We start from the raw sequence: 15,443 nt of genomic DNA, 5'->3' as shown, positions 1-15,443 counted from the left end.
CATTTCACGTCACTTTTCGCTATGTTTATGGTCTTTATCCTTTCAATTAACCTCAAACTAATAAACACAAGGATCTGGAGCAGTGTAAACGCCGCTAAGAGACCAGGAAATGTGAGGAGGCAGCAGCTACAGGAGCCAATTTGGACAAAACGAGAACAGCCTGAGGAGAGAAATTCTGGAATAAACATTTTTATTATTAAATATTAGAAATAATTTTGAATTGCTGTAATGCTAGATTAAAAAAAATACAGGAAAAAGGATCAAGTTTTAATTGAGTGTGAAAAAAGGAACAGTCATTGGTGCTTGTGCTCAGTTACCTAAGTTGAGCTATGTACCATTGAAAAAGGATTTTCAGTGGAAATAAGTGGTTTGATTTTACAGAAACACGAGATAAGGCTAATTACCAAATAAATAGCACTGCATTGTGAAGTTGAAGTTGGTTTGCTCAATATGACTCAAGGTTAAAGATTCTGTTTCTCATGACATAAGAGTTTTCCAGGAAGCTAAAATTTCCATCTGATGAAGACTTTAAGTCACAGGATCTAGCTCATGAGGCCAAAAGAATTTAGTTGCCTGCAGTTGTAAAACGTAAAACAATGACTTTATTCTGAGGAGATGAAGCAAAAATAGTGTAATCGGGCCGTGTCTTTAACCTGCAAGCGGTGAAACAGAGCTGACACAAGAGGTTAAACGCATTTTCTGCCTTGTCATATGCATGAATTAAAAACTAGCCACCGTTTATTGCTTCACATCCTTCACAGCACACCAAAGGAGGATGTTGTTTTTTTCTTTATTATAGAAGTAACTGTCTGTATGTGCATTTGCACTGAAAAAAAGAGCATCCAGTGAATGCACAGAACTCCAGAAAGGACTAATCATTCAGCAAAAAGACCGATTAAACAGTTAACAGTGTGAGAAACAAGGTTTCCCAAGACTCAAAACAAGCAGGTTTAGAGGTTATAACGGTCCCATGACCTCTCAATCCAGCGAGGTTAGTCTGTTGTTGTTATAGCCAATAAAAACAAGATGCAGAGAAGACAAACATCTGAAGTAAAAATGATTTATAGCGTTCAGAAAATAAACTGAAAAATGAATAGGCAGTGAAAAGTAATAAGACTCATATAAGTGTGAACTGCAACCAGCCTCAGTAACAATATCTGAAGTGGTTTGGTATGTGCAGCAGCTATGGATCCTTGAGGAGGAGTAAGTGAGAATAAAAGCATGCGTGTGTGTGGTAGTGTGGCAGTAAGTGTGGACCTACCCTCTTCCTGCTTGGCCATGTCCTCTGGGTTGCTTTCGCTGTCAGCGTCGTAGCCCTCCTCCTCCCCTGGGGGCTTGCCGCCGCAGCTCTGCACCTCGTCCACCTCCTCAGACAGATCGCCCGCTGGGGCCGCCCCCTCCGCCAACACCTGGAGCTTCTGGCAAGAAGAGAGTGAAAGAGCAAGTGAGGCAGAAGAGGAGGTAGGAATAAGAAGAAGAAAAAAAAAAAATCATGAATTTCAATCCCATACACTCCAAGTTCAACGGCTGGTTAACTTTCAAGCACTTAAGATAAGATTGCTTTCATAAGAGCTTACCCAATGCTGCTTTAAAAAAAAAAAAAATTAAAAAAAAAAAATTCCTCGATCGAGTATTTTTAGGGTAAAATGTAAAAGGCATGACATGGAGTGTCATGCCTGATGCGGCGAATCGACTGCCCTCAAAACGGGGGAAAAAGAAAGTACAAGATTTTTAGTCATAAGACAAATATCAGCTGACCTGCAAGGCGCTCACACAGCCCCAGTTCCTCGACATGAACAGTCATCATATGTGCATGTAGGCAAACACACACACACGTAAACTGACAAACTAAACCATTTCCTGGTTCAAAGAGGCTTTTTGCATCACACACCTCTATTCCTTCGAAACTAATATGAGGCTGTTTTTATATTTAATTGTGGGTGAACATTTTAAAAGACTGGTCTAAATCAGTGGACAAACTTTGCGGTGGAAGACTAATCTCGGTGCTTCAAGCACATACTTGTAATGGTTAAGCGAACATCACAGTCTGCCAGTGCTCACTGAGAAAGAACTAAGCTCTTAGGAAATAGGTAAATCTATTATATAAAAAGCCAAATCCTCCTGTGTTGGAACAGGCTTAGTCAGACAGGCATTTTAAGACTTGAAGAAAACACGGCTGAGAGACATGAGACAGTTACTTTCAGTCATGTAAGTGCGGACGGCTTCTTTTCGTTTGTGTTTGCCTTATTTATGGAATAAATGAAAAAACAGATTCATGTCTCTTGCGAATCTTAAATAACGCTTTACAAAGCCTGCACTGATAGTGGCACTGCTAAGGAGGTGAGAGTTTGTAGAGGCCCATCTGTACTGAGCAAATGAGAAACTGTCAACATGTGTGAAGATAACTGATTGAATTAAAAAATGTTTTCAATATGTTAATTAAACTAAGTCTGTCTGAAGAGCTGACAGCAGAGTGTAAAATCCACTAAAACAAAGAAACATCAGCAGCATGCTGGGTTTTAAAATGAGGCTGCATCCGCTGCTGGCTCCACACAAAGGCTACAATTATTTACGTTCACTGTTTCTGTTGTTGTACATCAGGCTGATAACAGCTGCTTAGCAACATAGTGCGAGTGGCCTTACACGGCAGTACTGATGCTTGATAACACTTGGGTGGAAAATGGTTTTCCTCTCATTGTACGCTTGCCTCTTAAATAAACACCACTGCTCATTATATTTTACCACGGTGCTCAAACACACGCTGTAGATGCACAGATACTTCACTCTGCAGACAAAAGAGGCAGCAAAAAGAAACATACAATTTTCACTCGTGTTTGCACTGCATGTTATTGTCCGTCTGACTGGTTAATAGTGGCTGCTGGTGGGAGATGATGAGTTAATAACATGGGGTCACACACAAGAAAATGCAGTTGTTTCTGATCACACAGGCTCTCAACTCTCTCTCTAGTTCTCAGCCCTGCCTGAAACCTTTGAAGGCATTTGCCCTTTTGTTTTGCCCTTCTGCCAAGTTGCTGAAATCAGTAGGAATTATCTCTGGAATTTGTTAAAAGAGTGAGAAAAACAGTAACATAAAAGACAGAGAAGTAAAAAACAGGCAGGAAAGTATGCCTGTTGTTTTTAGAGTCAACAGGACAGATATGGGCAATAAAGGCCTCCAAGATACTAACTGCTCAACAAAAGGTCAATAAATCAACCTATAGCAGCTTTCATTTAGTGCAATAATATAGTCATTTGAAATATTTATTTCATGAATGACTTTTTAGTAGTGTGAAAACAGGCACATATTGTGCAAACGAAAACAAATGGTTTTAAAAAGAGATTTAAAAAAGATTAATTTTAATGAGTAAATGGAATTCAGCCGAACAAATAATGGAGAGACATTTTGCCAAAAGCTTTATAGAGTGATTAGATGTGATCAACAATGACGGCACCTCATGTCTCTTTATACATGAGTGTTTCATGAAAGTGGAGAATATTTATTGTCTCACAGGTTCTCCCAAGGCAGGACTCACCCTCTCTGGCTTCTCCTCAGGGGGATCGGGACAGGATGACACCTCAGCCAAGGCCACTCTCAGGAGAGAGTCAAACAGGGGTATGGCAAGGTCAGAGTTCACCACTCCAGACCGAGAGAGCTGGTCTCTCACTTCTAACAAGGTATCCTCCACTGAATGGAGCTATAATCGAGAGGACATGACACTTTAAGTTAAGCCAAAGTATTTTTTTGCGTATTTGGCCTGTTTAGGGGTTAGTTAATTAAACACATTGCTCAACATACCTGATAAGAAAGCTCAGGCTCTATCCTCTGCAGGGCTGAGTTAGCACTGTGTAGGCAAATAGCCAGCAAAGCCTCAAGGAGACGAATACTTTGAAGTTGCCATTCTTCCTCAAGTTTCTTTGATGGATCTTTGGTCTTTCCTTCAGCTGGACTGGTGCTGCTGGTTTCAGATGCATCATGAGAAGTCTCCTCCAGTCCCAGTGAAGTGGCTGTGGAATCGGGGCTGCCTTTACCTTTGCCGTCTCTCTTCTTCTTTGCTTTTCCATCCTTCGTTTTACAGGAGAGCTTTTGAATGACCATTGCCATAAGGCGCAAACAGACATCCAGTCCACCCAGCCTGAAGAACTGTCTCTGGAACAAAGGGCTGGCCAGGTAGATCCACCGACACACTGACCAAACATCAGCGGCGCGTCGTAGCTGCTCTTTAGAGGGCAGGGCTACACTGTCTGGGGACAGATATGGCAGCCGTCCACCCAGAGGTTCACTCGCTGTACTGTCATAACCCGAAGTGTCTTCGGAGTCATTGGCTGAGTCCCGGTCAGAATCTGCCTCCTTGCTGACGCAGAGGAAGGCCACACATAGAAAAAGATTGATAACATGAAGGTGGATCTCTGTTCGGCTGCGCCCCGGTCCACGAGCCTGGCCGCTACGGCTCTTATGTCGTGGATAAGCCTCCTTCAGGCCTTCATAGAACTTGCTGAGACTCTGTGCGCCCTCTCCGATGCCTCTGGACCCCAGTTCCTCAGCCAGGCCTAAGACAGCCTCCCTTTCTTCAGCATCAGCACTCTCCAGCTCCTGAAGCACCCCCTCAGCCTGCTGCTTTCCACTGCCTATTATCAGAGTCTCAAACACCTTCAAAGCTAAAGAGCGTGTCTGGTCCAAGTAGACAAGCTCTGTCACCTGGTTGAGTCCATTACAGCTAATAAAAAGGTCTCTGATCACCCTATAATACAAAAGATGAGAAACTAAGTTAAACAAAAAGGACATTTTAATAAGTTGTTTTTCACATTAAAATGCACTGTGTCATTTATTACCCCCCTCATAAAGAATGGGTATATATATAAACCCAACACCAAAAAAGATGAGAAGCTATGTAAAATGTAAATAAAAACAGAATGCCATGAATTATTATTAATGACAACAGAACATATAAAACATAAAATATTTGTACTTAGAAAATGTACCAAGTCTTTCTGAAAACTATGGACATCACACCCTCTGGACTAAAGAGGAGAGGGAATATCTGACTTGTTATCAGCGTTCAGTTTAAAAGCCTGTCTGATGGTATGGGGGTGCCTCAGTGCCTATGGTACTGCACATCTGGAAAAGCCCCATCACTGCTGAAATGCATATCCGGGTTTTAGAGCAACATATGCTCCTATCCAGACAATGCCTTTTTAGGGAAGGTCTAAACTGCATACTACATCTACTACAACAGCATGGCTCCATAGTAGAAGAATCCAGGTGCTGAGGACATTTCACCAATTGAAAACATTTAGTGTATCATGAAATGGAAAGAGTGACGAAGATCCAGGACTGTTGAGCAGCTAGAATCCTGTATCAGATAAGAATGGGACAACATTTCTCTCCAGCAGCTCATTTCACAGATGTTTATGGACTGTTATTAAAAGAAGAGGAGATGCTACGTGATTGTGAACATGACCCTGTTCCAACTTTTTCAAGCCGTGTCGCTGCCATCAAATTAAAAATAACCTTTTTCTTGAAATGGTATGTTTTCTCAGTTTAAACATACGTTTTCTATCTTCTGCTGCAAATTTAATATGGGCTTATGAAATCTGCACATCATTGCATTCTGTTATTTGCATTTTCCAGAGCATCCCAACTTTTTTTTGGAACTGGAGTTGTACTTCTTATTAGCCAGCAAAATAAACAACATGCTGACAACTCGGGTAGATGTGTAGAGTGCACACAAATACCTCCTACCGCAGCGCTCCCTTATTAAAATAAAAAGCACCGCTCAGTTCAATCAGACAAGTGCTGTAACCAGCCAGTGACAGAAAAAAAAAAACTCATCACGCAGGAGCCTTCACACGCCAACTCCATTTGTTCTCTTCAGGTTGCAGAAATAATTCTCTCTCCAGCACAACACCTTTACATAAATAAGTCATCATCTACAATAATGCACACGGACACACCTGCTAGTCTTTATTTACTGCGTTTTCTTTGTTCTCCAATGTCTTTTCTGCTTCATGTTTATTCTATTGAGCAACATGAAAGACAAATTCACGACTTGTTATCTTAAGGCAAATCATATATTTACTGGGAAAACACAGCTGACACCTTACCCTTTTAAATTTGTTTACTGGTGATATACACACACTACTGAGGCTGTGATGAATAATAAATGACGCTATCAAAGCACAAGGTAAATTATGGTGAAAGAATAAAGCATCACCTCTGAGTGAAATCAACATTTGGTGTGGAAAAACAACTTGAGAGAAGTGCTAACATTACAAACGGACTGAAATCCCACAAAAAAAAACAAAAAACAACCACTTTAATCTCAGCATGGAGTTTTCTCTGCAGTGTGCGGTGACACAGATGTTCAGTTAGAGCTTTGAGGATGGGAGCGTGAAACACAAAACAAATTTAACAGATTATTAACTTGTTGATTTCTTTTCACCAATTTAAACCCATTTTCTCCAGTCTTCCTCTAAATAAATGTAGCGTTGATTAAATCTGCTTCTTCACAACATTTCCTCCTTTCATTAGTGGTCTGAAACTCCATCAGAATGGCTATTCATTAGTAGGGATGGGTATCGAAAACCGGTTCTTGTTGAGAACCGGTTCCCACTGTTTCAATTCCTTGGAATCGTTTGCCACTTTTAAAAACGATTCCCTTATCGATTCCAGTCGCCCCGAATGACGTCATCACGTTGAGTAGCGTCTTTTACCCAGTAGGAAACACGGCGCCTGAGCGGCACAAACGCTCAAAAGTTTGGTTACACTTTATGAGAAAGGATGACAACAGGGCAACGTGCAATACTTGCAAAGTAGAGATTTCATCAAAGGGAGGAAACACTACGAATATGCAAAAGCATTTGCTCAAAAAACACGCGATTGCTTTCAACGAATGTCGTGTTTTTGATCCGCTCCGGACTAGCGAAGCTCAACCCAGCAGCAGCGGTAGCGTTTCCACGTCCTCTCCCGTTAATACTGCAGGTAACTAATCAATTAGCATTGCATATTATGTTAGCGCGATTTACCTTATTACAAAACCTGCTATTACTGTGCGTTGCATTTAGATAACCATGATGAGAGAGACAGAGTCTGGCTGGCTCAGATGCTGGCAGTTCTCGCTGCAGTCTACCGGTAGCGTCTCCTTTCAGGCCAGGATAGACGAATGTCACCCAGCAGTGTCTAAGTTTGTGGTCAAAGGCTTGCACCCATTTGCCACAGCAGATGCCCCCGATTTCACTTTGGTAAGTGAATGTGTTTAATTGTAGGCAGGACATTACTGGATATTCTTGTGTAATTGCTACAAAATAATTTATGTTAAACTTTGTTATTGCTACAGGAGAATATTTATTTTATTATTTTACATATACGTTTTTTTTCCTGGGGACCCTGTGACACCCCATTGAAGAGCCGTAGGCTGTGGATCTCTTAAGATCCCACTGTTGGGTTTGTAAGGCCATGTTACTCCTAAATTTCTATCTTGTTCAAAGAGAAGATATAAAACAAAGTTCTAAGCTAATCGAACTTAGTGTTCTCCTTTTTTAAAAATAAGAATCGATAAGAGAATCGAATCGTTAAACAGAATCGAAAATGGAATCGGAATCGTTAAAATCTTATCAATACCCATCCCTATTCATTAGTCTGCATATTTAATGCTCACTTCTGAAAAATATGATTCCTGTTTCGCAGAAACCGAAACGAGAGCAGGAGATGATGCAGTGGCGGGCAATGCATCAGATGATGTCCAACTTTGAAGAAAAGCTGCTCGTCTTTCAGGTTATCTTTCGATAACTTTTCCTGCATGAGCAGACTGCATAAGAAGGGGATGTAAAAACCACTTAAGTAGAATTGGTTTTGCCCATCCACGTGAAGGATGATCACACAAATATTAAAATTCAGTCCTCATCGATTCAATCGCTCGGTTTGTGAGATCACGAAAGACAGAAAAATCTGACACATGTCGCTCAAACCTTTTCCCGCAGTACTGAAGGCTCTGAAGCTCCAATTTGTGTAACTCATACATGAATGTGCCCCAAATCAAATGATCTGTGGATCCTATTTCGCCTAATTTCCATCTGTCTGCCAACCTAAACAACACAAGTTAATCACCGCTTTGCAGCCAGCTAACTTTGCAGCTATATTTGGAACAAATATGTATATAGCCCAGTAGATGGAGCTGTATAGTCTAACCTAGCGAGAGTGACCATGTGCAAAGATGTGAGGTCTGACCATATGCAACTGCAAATTCAGTACCAATGAAGACTTTTTAATTTGGAGCTTGTCATGGAGTAATGCTGCAGACTTCATGGGGAAATGTGGTCGTTCAATTTCATCCTTGAGACCAGTACAGATATAACATCTTAGTAAGCCACGCACCAACTATCCTGTGTTCTGTGAGCTGAGGTTATAATAAAACAGACCAATACAACTAGATCTACAACTACATCCATTGCATACCAAACAACTGAATATGGCACAAAAACCTTAAAGTTGCTGCAGAAAACATAAAAGAGAGTTTTAATTGTAAATGTTATACCCCTTAATTTGGGCTTTGAGGATAAGTGAAAACTTGTTTATATAAACTTATAGATCTACATTTATAGTCTATTAATTAAACTAAAAGTCTCGACACAAGCTGAGAATTTTGATTCCTGCTTTTCTGAATCTAAAAGTAAATTGTTGTGCATTTTGTCTAAAAAAAAATTAACATAATGAAAAAATAGCAGCAGAGTTAAACTGATTAGCTATTGGGCTATTAATGTTTTTTCTTGTTAAAACACATGTGGACTTTTTATCAATAAATATTTTATCAGACACCTCATTGATATGAGCAGTTTATTGTTATGCTCTAAAGAGTTGTAAAATGTAATTCAGAGGATTGGTTAAAAGAGAAAAAAAACCCAAACCCATCACAGATGTCAGTCAAACTTGTAGAGAGCAGAGAACTCTCTGAATTTTAACAAGGAAATCTATCAGCCTACTGCTGACAAAACATCTCAAAGCATCCAGCCATCTATTTTTTAACACTCCCGATCTTGCTGAGGGTCGCAAGAACATGCAACCAATCACAGCATGTGTAGAGCGGCCGCTGAGATGTAATCTAAGCAGGTCACCTGGGTTAACACACAGGCACAGACCTCTGCACGTCCCATTCTATGGGCGTTTCAGAGTTTACTTAACCTGTATGTCTCTGGATTGTCTCAACATCTCAGAATTCTACAGACAACTGAGAATATCCACACCAAAAACCAAAAATACAGTTTTACACAACTTCACATTTGCCAGCATTTTGATAAAAGCACACGAACAAACATTATCTGCCTCTGCTATGTTATGCTACTGTACTCACGACACTCTTACATAAACTGTCAATAATCCTCTCCATCTCGCTGAGTTCACAAAGCAGTGCTAAATTATTGATTAGCATTAATTAGCAATGACCTGGAGGGATAGATCTAATGACAAAGAAATTCCAAGTAGATTAGGTATCCTCCTTTGAACTGGCGGATTATATTTGCTTTAGGTCATTGTATCAAAAGGACAGGAATCCATTTCATAAGAAAGAAATATGCAATATCTATCGAAATAAACATCTATATCACTTGTCTTTCAGAAGAAATTTATAAAATAAATTGCTAATGCTTCTGAAAATATTCATAACCAAAGAACGTGCTGCTTTTTTTCAGGAGGTTTTGACATCTAACAACAACACACACACACACACACACACACACACACACACACACACACACACACACACACACACACACACACACACACACACACACACACACACACACACACACACACACAAAGAGGGAAAACTGAGAATTATATTTTAAACTAACTAAACCTGTGAACCAGCTCACCTTGATTTGAGAAGCGATGGTAACGTTTGTAGGTAAACAAGTAGTACCTCCACAGGCAGGCACTGCGTGTGATAGCTGCAGACCTGAGTACAGACAGTAGAAACTCCCAGTTGCTGGGCGTGGTGGGCTAGCTCTACCCCTCTCTGCAGCACAGGGTTGAAGATGTGTGTGTAGAGCTGCCACTGCACTATAGCATTGCCCCTCTGAGTTAGGTGGCACACATGGCCAGCTATCTGCTGACTAAGCTGCCAGTCCTCACCAAACACTAGCTCTTGGTAGGCCTCCAGAGCATTCCACTTCCACAGCATATCCTCAGTGCCCCCTCCACTTGGCAGAATACCCTGGGAGCGGTAACACAGGCTGGTAGAAATAGCTGAAGGTTCCCCGTGCTGCAATGTCTCCTCCAGGCCTGGCAGCTGGCTGCTATCCAGAGTGCAGATGTTACATGAGGCCAGCTTGGCTTTTTCTGAAGGCTGTCCCCCACCAAGCTGGTCTAAGATCAGTCTCCCCAGGACACTAAGAACATGAGACTGGTAACTACGCAGCCGTGGAGCTTTAAAGGCATCGAGTAAAGGTCCTACGACTGAACGGGGGTCCATACAACAGCAGATTCCAACAGCCTGCACCCCAGCCAATACCTGCAACACACCTGGCCCGCTGGGGGACAGGCGCTGTAGGAGCCGCAGGCACTGGTGGGCACAGGCAGCCAAGCAGCAGCAGCGCTCAGGATAACGTACTGCTTCACCCTCCATCTCTCCTCCGCCTTCTCCATCCTCTTCAAAGGGGTTGCGCCTAGCAGCTTGCTTGAAAGCAGAGACGGGCAAACCTGACAAGTCTCTGTGATGATGCAGGAAGTGGGAATATTCACAGCGACGATGGCGCCTTCGGGCACACACAGACTGATGCAGCTGCTCTGACTTTGCCTTCTTTACAGCACTGACAATCTTGAAGACCCCTGCAATGAGGCCTCGTAGCCTCTCTGAGGCTTCACCTCCAACTTTAGAATCTCTGGCTCTGCCAAGTCCCTCCAGTCGAAGCACTGTAGTCTCAAAGAGCTCCAGGCCACGGTGCTGAACAAACTCATGGATGAGCTCTAGAGCCTGACTAAAGAAAAAAGGGTTGGGAGTGGAAGCCTGCAGGCAACCCAGCAGCACTTGCAGTACTCCTTCTAAAAGTTCTGGAAGCAGTAGCGCTCTGTGGCGATAACGAGAGAATGAGAAGTCATCCTGTACTTCCTGTAGAGTCTTCTTGGGCCGAGGAGCAAAAGGGTTACTCTGTCTGTCCAAGCAGCTCCGGATTTTGAGAGTGGCTCGCAGCAGGTCTGTTAGACTACGTCTCAGGCTGTCTGGAAGGCTGTCATTCTGACTCACATCCACAGACATCAGGTGCAAGATGGTTCGTAGTAGCATTCTCTGAACTAGTGCAATTGGCTCCTCTGTCCAGCCTCCAGCAAGCTCCTCTGGTCCTGCTCCTCCTCCACCCCCTGGACCACAACAATCTCCAAATTCAGTAAGGATCTCTGTGAGAGTAGGTACAACGCTGACAGCCAGGCCAGGGTTGTGGTTGATGCTCATGTCAAATTTACACACTTTCTCCAACAAGGAAAGCAACACATGGCAGAGATCAAAAGGCGAGTTTTCCATTCGATTGAATATTGATATTGCAGCTGGGTCTGTTAGGGTTTCGCTGTCAGCCATCTGGGATCCAGGGGCTCTGGGATGTGGGTATGGGGCACTCATGGTTTCTGTGGTGGTGCCGGTGGACGTGAACTGCGAGGCGTCTGATCGATGATGCTGACAGCTTACCTGGATGGTGGAGCCATGTGATCTTCGGCTCCGTGCACTACCTGGGCCAGTTTTGTCTTCAGAGTTGGCTTCTGAATCTGAGGTAGAAACCTGAGACTTGCGAGCATCTTTCACAGAGTATCTCTGCGCTGTCCGCCGGGACCTCCGTGACTTCCAGGTACTGCTGGCAACACGGGATCTCTTCCCAGAGGTCTGCTCATCTGTTGCAGCCTTCAGCCCTGTTCTGAGAGGGATGGCCTTCACCTCCCGGTTCAGGAATACCTCCAGCAGGGACGGCAGGGTGAAATCTGTCAATACATAGAATACATATCTATCATACTTGTTCTAGGTGCATGCAAATCGCAAAAAAGTAAGAAAATCCCACAAAGTGAGAGTATTGTTTTTTTTGTTTTAATATTTAGACAAGCACTTGATCCTGGTGTCTACAGATAAAGGTGACATACTTAAACAAGACCAAAATAAACCTTTTCAACAAAAATATCAATAGATGTGAAATGCTTGTGTGGATAAAATATAGTAACCTTTCAAACTACTATGGCACCCTGTATAAGAAAAAAAAAATCTTATACAGGGTTTCCCCAGCAAATCTAAATGGAATGGAATAGAAAGTCTTTTTCTTTATGACCAAGCCATTCAACACCACCTCATTTTTTTTGTTTTTGTACCATTCCTTGGTTGATTTCTTTGAGTCCTTAGAAGCATTATCCTATTAAATGGTCCTACATTATTTAGACATTCACAAATAGCTTACATCATCATCAACAAGTAAGCTTTGATAGTGAAAAATGAAAGTTAAAGCCCTGCCAACAAGCTGCCAAATCCCTGAGGCAGAGGAGCAACCTCAAGCCGTACCATTTTCACCACCATGCTTCACAGTTTGAATGGGGTTATTTTCATCAAAAGCTGTCTTTGGCCTGTGCTCTGCATCCTATCATTACTGTGACCACACAATATTCCAAAAGGTAAGCTCTTTGCCCATATGTTCACTGGCAAGCTGCAGCTTTAATGTTGTTTTTGGATAGAAAAGACTTGTATTGGCCCTGCACCCATGCAAGTTAAAATTGCTTTCTGATTGTAAATACATGCACTTTGTCACCGATAGTTGAAATAGTTACCTGCAGATCCCGAGATAAAATCTGGGAGGGTTCATTGGGCCTTTTATTATTCATTTCTTTTTACGCATCAAGTGATCTTGATCTGAACTTGCTGGAGCCAATCATTGTTATGTGTACTATGACTAAATGGTAAATGGTAAATGGCCTGTATTTATATAGCGCTTTACTAGTCCCTAAGGACCCCAAAGCGCTTTACATATCCAGTCATCCACCCATTCACACACACATTCACACACTGGTGATGGCAAGCTACATTGTAACCACAGCCACCCTGGGGCGCACTGACAGAGGCGAGGCTGCCTGACACTGGCGCCACCGGGCCCTCTGACCACCACCAGTAGGCAACGGGTGAAGTGTCTTGCCCAAGGACACAACGACCGAGGCTGTCCAAGCCGGGGCTCGAACCAGTAACCTTCCGATTACAAGGCGACCTCCCAACTCTTGAGCCACGATCACCCTGACTAACTCGTAGGTATCCCCTCAGGTTTTCTCTTAAAACCTGACTGCGACTGGAGTGATTATACCACAAACTCCCACAGAAAGGAAAAAACCCACCCTAGATCTCACAAACGCTGGATTCCATTTATGTGGATCTGATAGTGTTACATATGTACAGGTGTATTTTGTTGCAAGTGTCTGATATTTATTTACTGATTTAATATAGGCAAATGTTTAATGCAGTCAAGTTGTTACATTTTGGGTTTAAATACACTTGTATTAATTGGTATTGCTTCAAAGAGTACAAAATGTTATCTGTACAAATACCAAAAAGGCAACATTTTTCATGGGACTACCTATAGACAGCTGCTGAGTATACTTGTAGACGTATACTCAGCAGCTGTAAATGTCACATTTTAGTATTTGACACGTAATGTTAGACACCAGCCTGACAAATATTTATTTTTAAATATCAAAAATATTACTTCCTAAGTGTAATGCTCAGCTGCATCTCAGCAGCCGTACCTTGTTTGCTCAAACTCTCAGTAAGCAAGAATTAATTAAAGTAAAAATGTCTAGGGTGCATGTTAGAAAGGATCGGCAGCCCTGTACTAAATGCCAGTGTCATCTGGAGGTCACAGGACTCTGTAATCACTGCTCTTCTCCCATTCTGTGGCTGCTTGTGCTTGCAATACTAACATCATTCACAATGTCGTAAATGGTTAAAATTGATTAATCCGTTGTGAAACAAGTACAGTAGAAAGTTTGTGTTGTGCAAGTACAGCCCTGAGATAAAAATAAGTAATTCAATAAGGACATTAGAGACGCAATTTAAAGTCAAAACCAATTTCAGTGTCTTCACATACAGTAGTGTGCAAAACTCTTGAGCTTCCCCCCAATTTTTATCGGTTTCCAAGGAGACAAAGTTTTGTAATTTTTTTTAAAGTGGTCTTGACCAGCAGTTCTCCAGAGTTTATGGGCTTTGTGGGCTGTATTTCAGTCAGTGGTGTTAGGGATCTTTTCAAAATAGATTTAATTATCAATTAGGGCTGCCACAAACGATTATTTTGATAGTCGACTAGTCACCGATTATTTTTGTGATTAGTCGACTAATCAGATCATCATCCATTGGACGTACAGCGTACAGCTTATTGCACCAGCAGCATCTGGTCTTATATAACTATCATTAGCTTACAGCTTGAAGTGTTTGTGCTAACTAAAAATAAAGACAAGATGGTAGTTTATTAATTTTTAATGAAATTTGCAGATTGTTTCGGTGAAGTTTAATAAACTCCTTGCTTTCTAAAATATAACAGGACACCGGAGTATATTATCCAGCGTCTCAAACTTCTGATGATCAGCTGTCTGCTTGAAGTTTATTTAGCTGTGCAAAAACTATAACTTTAATCTTAGCCAAACCGATTTACTCAGGAACAAATAAAATACTAAAGAAAGCCAAACAATAACATTTTAAGTTATCTAAGTGACTTATATATCATGTTTAACCTGAGTAGCGAAAGACAGTGGTGGGTTTGAAAACGATTTGCCGGGAGTCCGGTGTTCTCACGGCTCTAGTTAGCCTTGCCCCCGCCTAGCTAACGAGCTAGTGGGTAACAGACGTCTCCGAAAACGTCGGAGAGCTTTTGAAAATATGTGGTGTCTTGATAAACTGAGCAGATATTTGAGGTTTACACAGCTACATTCTCGCCTGAAAATATGTTAAACGTTTATTTTGTGACCCAGAAAGAATAATAGGAGTAAAGTTAAAACTAACTAGCTGCCGCCATTGTTGACAGCTGCGCTATGAATTCTGGGACACAGCTTCTTCTTCTTCGGGGTTTAACGGCAGCTGGCATCCTTGTACATGCAGTGCTGCCATCTTCTGTTTCAGTCCGTTATTACACCCTTAAATCCTACTACTCATTCCTGCGTCCTTTGTGTTCTTACAAAGCTTCAAACGATGCGTCGACTATTAAATTAGTCGTCGACGATTTTAATAGTCGACATAATCGTGACTAGTCGACTAATCGTGGCAGCCCTATTATCAATGCAAAAACTATGGTAATGGCTTCATTTTTCAGCTTGAAAATGATCCCAAACACACTGCCAGAGCAGTAAAAGCATAAGCATGGATAGAAAAACACAGCTGAAGACTATTGGTCAAGGACCTCGACATTATTGAAGGAGTGTGGGATTGTCTTAACAGAGAACAGAATAAAAG

At 41.9% G+C, this 15,443-nt stretch overlaps 1 protein-coding gene across 7 annotated transcripts in view; it reads right to left on the bottom strand.

Moving 5' to 3' along the window:
• lyst (lysosomal trafficking regulator) overlaps window positions 1-15,443 on the bottom strand; it is a 63,634-nt gene that overhangs the window by 26,028 nt on the left and 22,163 nt on the right. For 6 of the 7 annotated variants that reach the window (XM_080869751.1, XM_080869752.1, XM_080869756.1 and 3 more), the window contains 4 exons: window positions 9,865-11,956; window positions 3,797-4,739; window positions 3,534-3,695; window positions 1,262-1,418 (listed from right to left, as the gene is read on the bottom strand). In XM_080869751.1, coding sequence (XP_080725877.1) covers window positions 1,262-1,418; window positions 3,534-3,695; window positions 3,797-4,739; window positions 9,865-11,956 — 3,354 coding nt within the window. The remainder of the gene's footprint in view (window positions 1-1,261; window positions 1,419-3,533; window positions 3,696-3,796; window positions 4,740-9,864; window positions 11,957-15,443) is intronic. The other variant, XM_080869754.1, reaches the window with a different exon arrangement.

This window comes from Rhamphochromis sp. 'chilingali', assembly GCF_963969265.1.
Source record: "Rhamphochromis sp. 'chilingali' genome assembly, chromosome: 20".
Taxonomy (NCBI): domain Eukaryota; kingdom Metazoa; phylum Chordata; class Actinopteri; order Cichliformes; family Cichlidae; genus Rhamphochromis; species Rhamphochromis sp. 'chilingali'.
The sequence above is the reverse complement of the archived record's forward strand: the minus strand, read 5'-3'. Positions and strand labels throughout refer to the sequence as shown.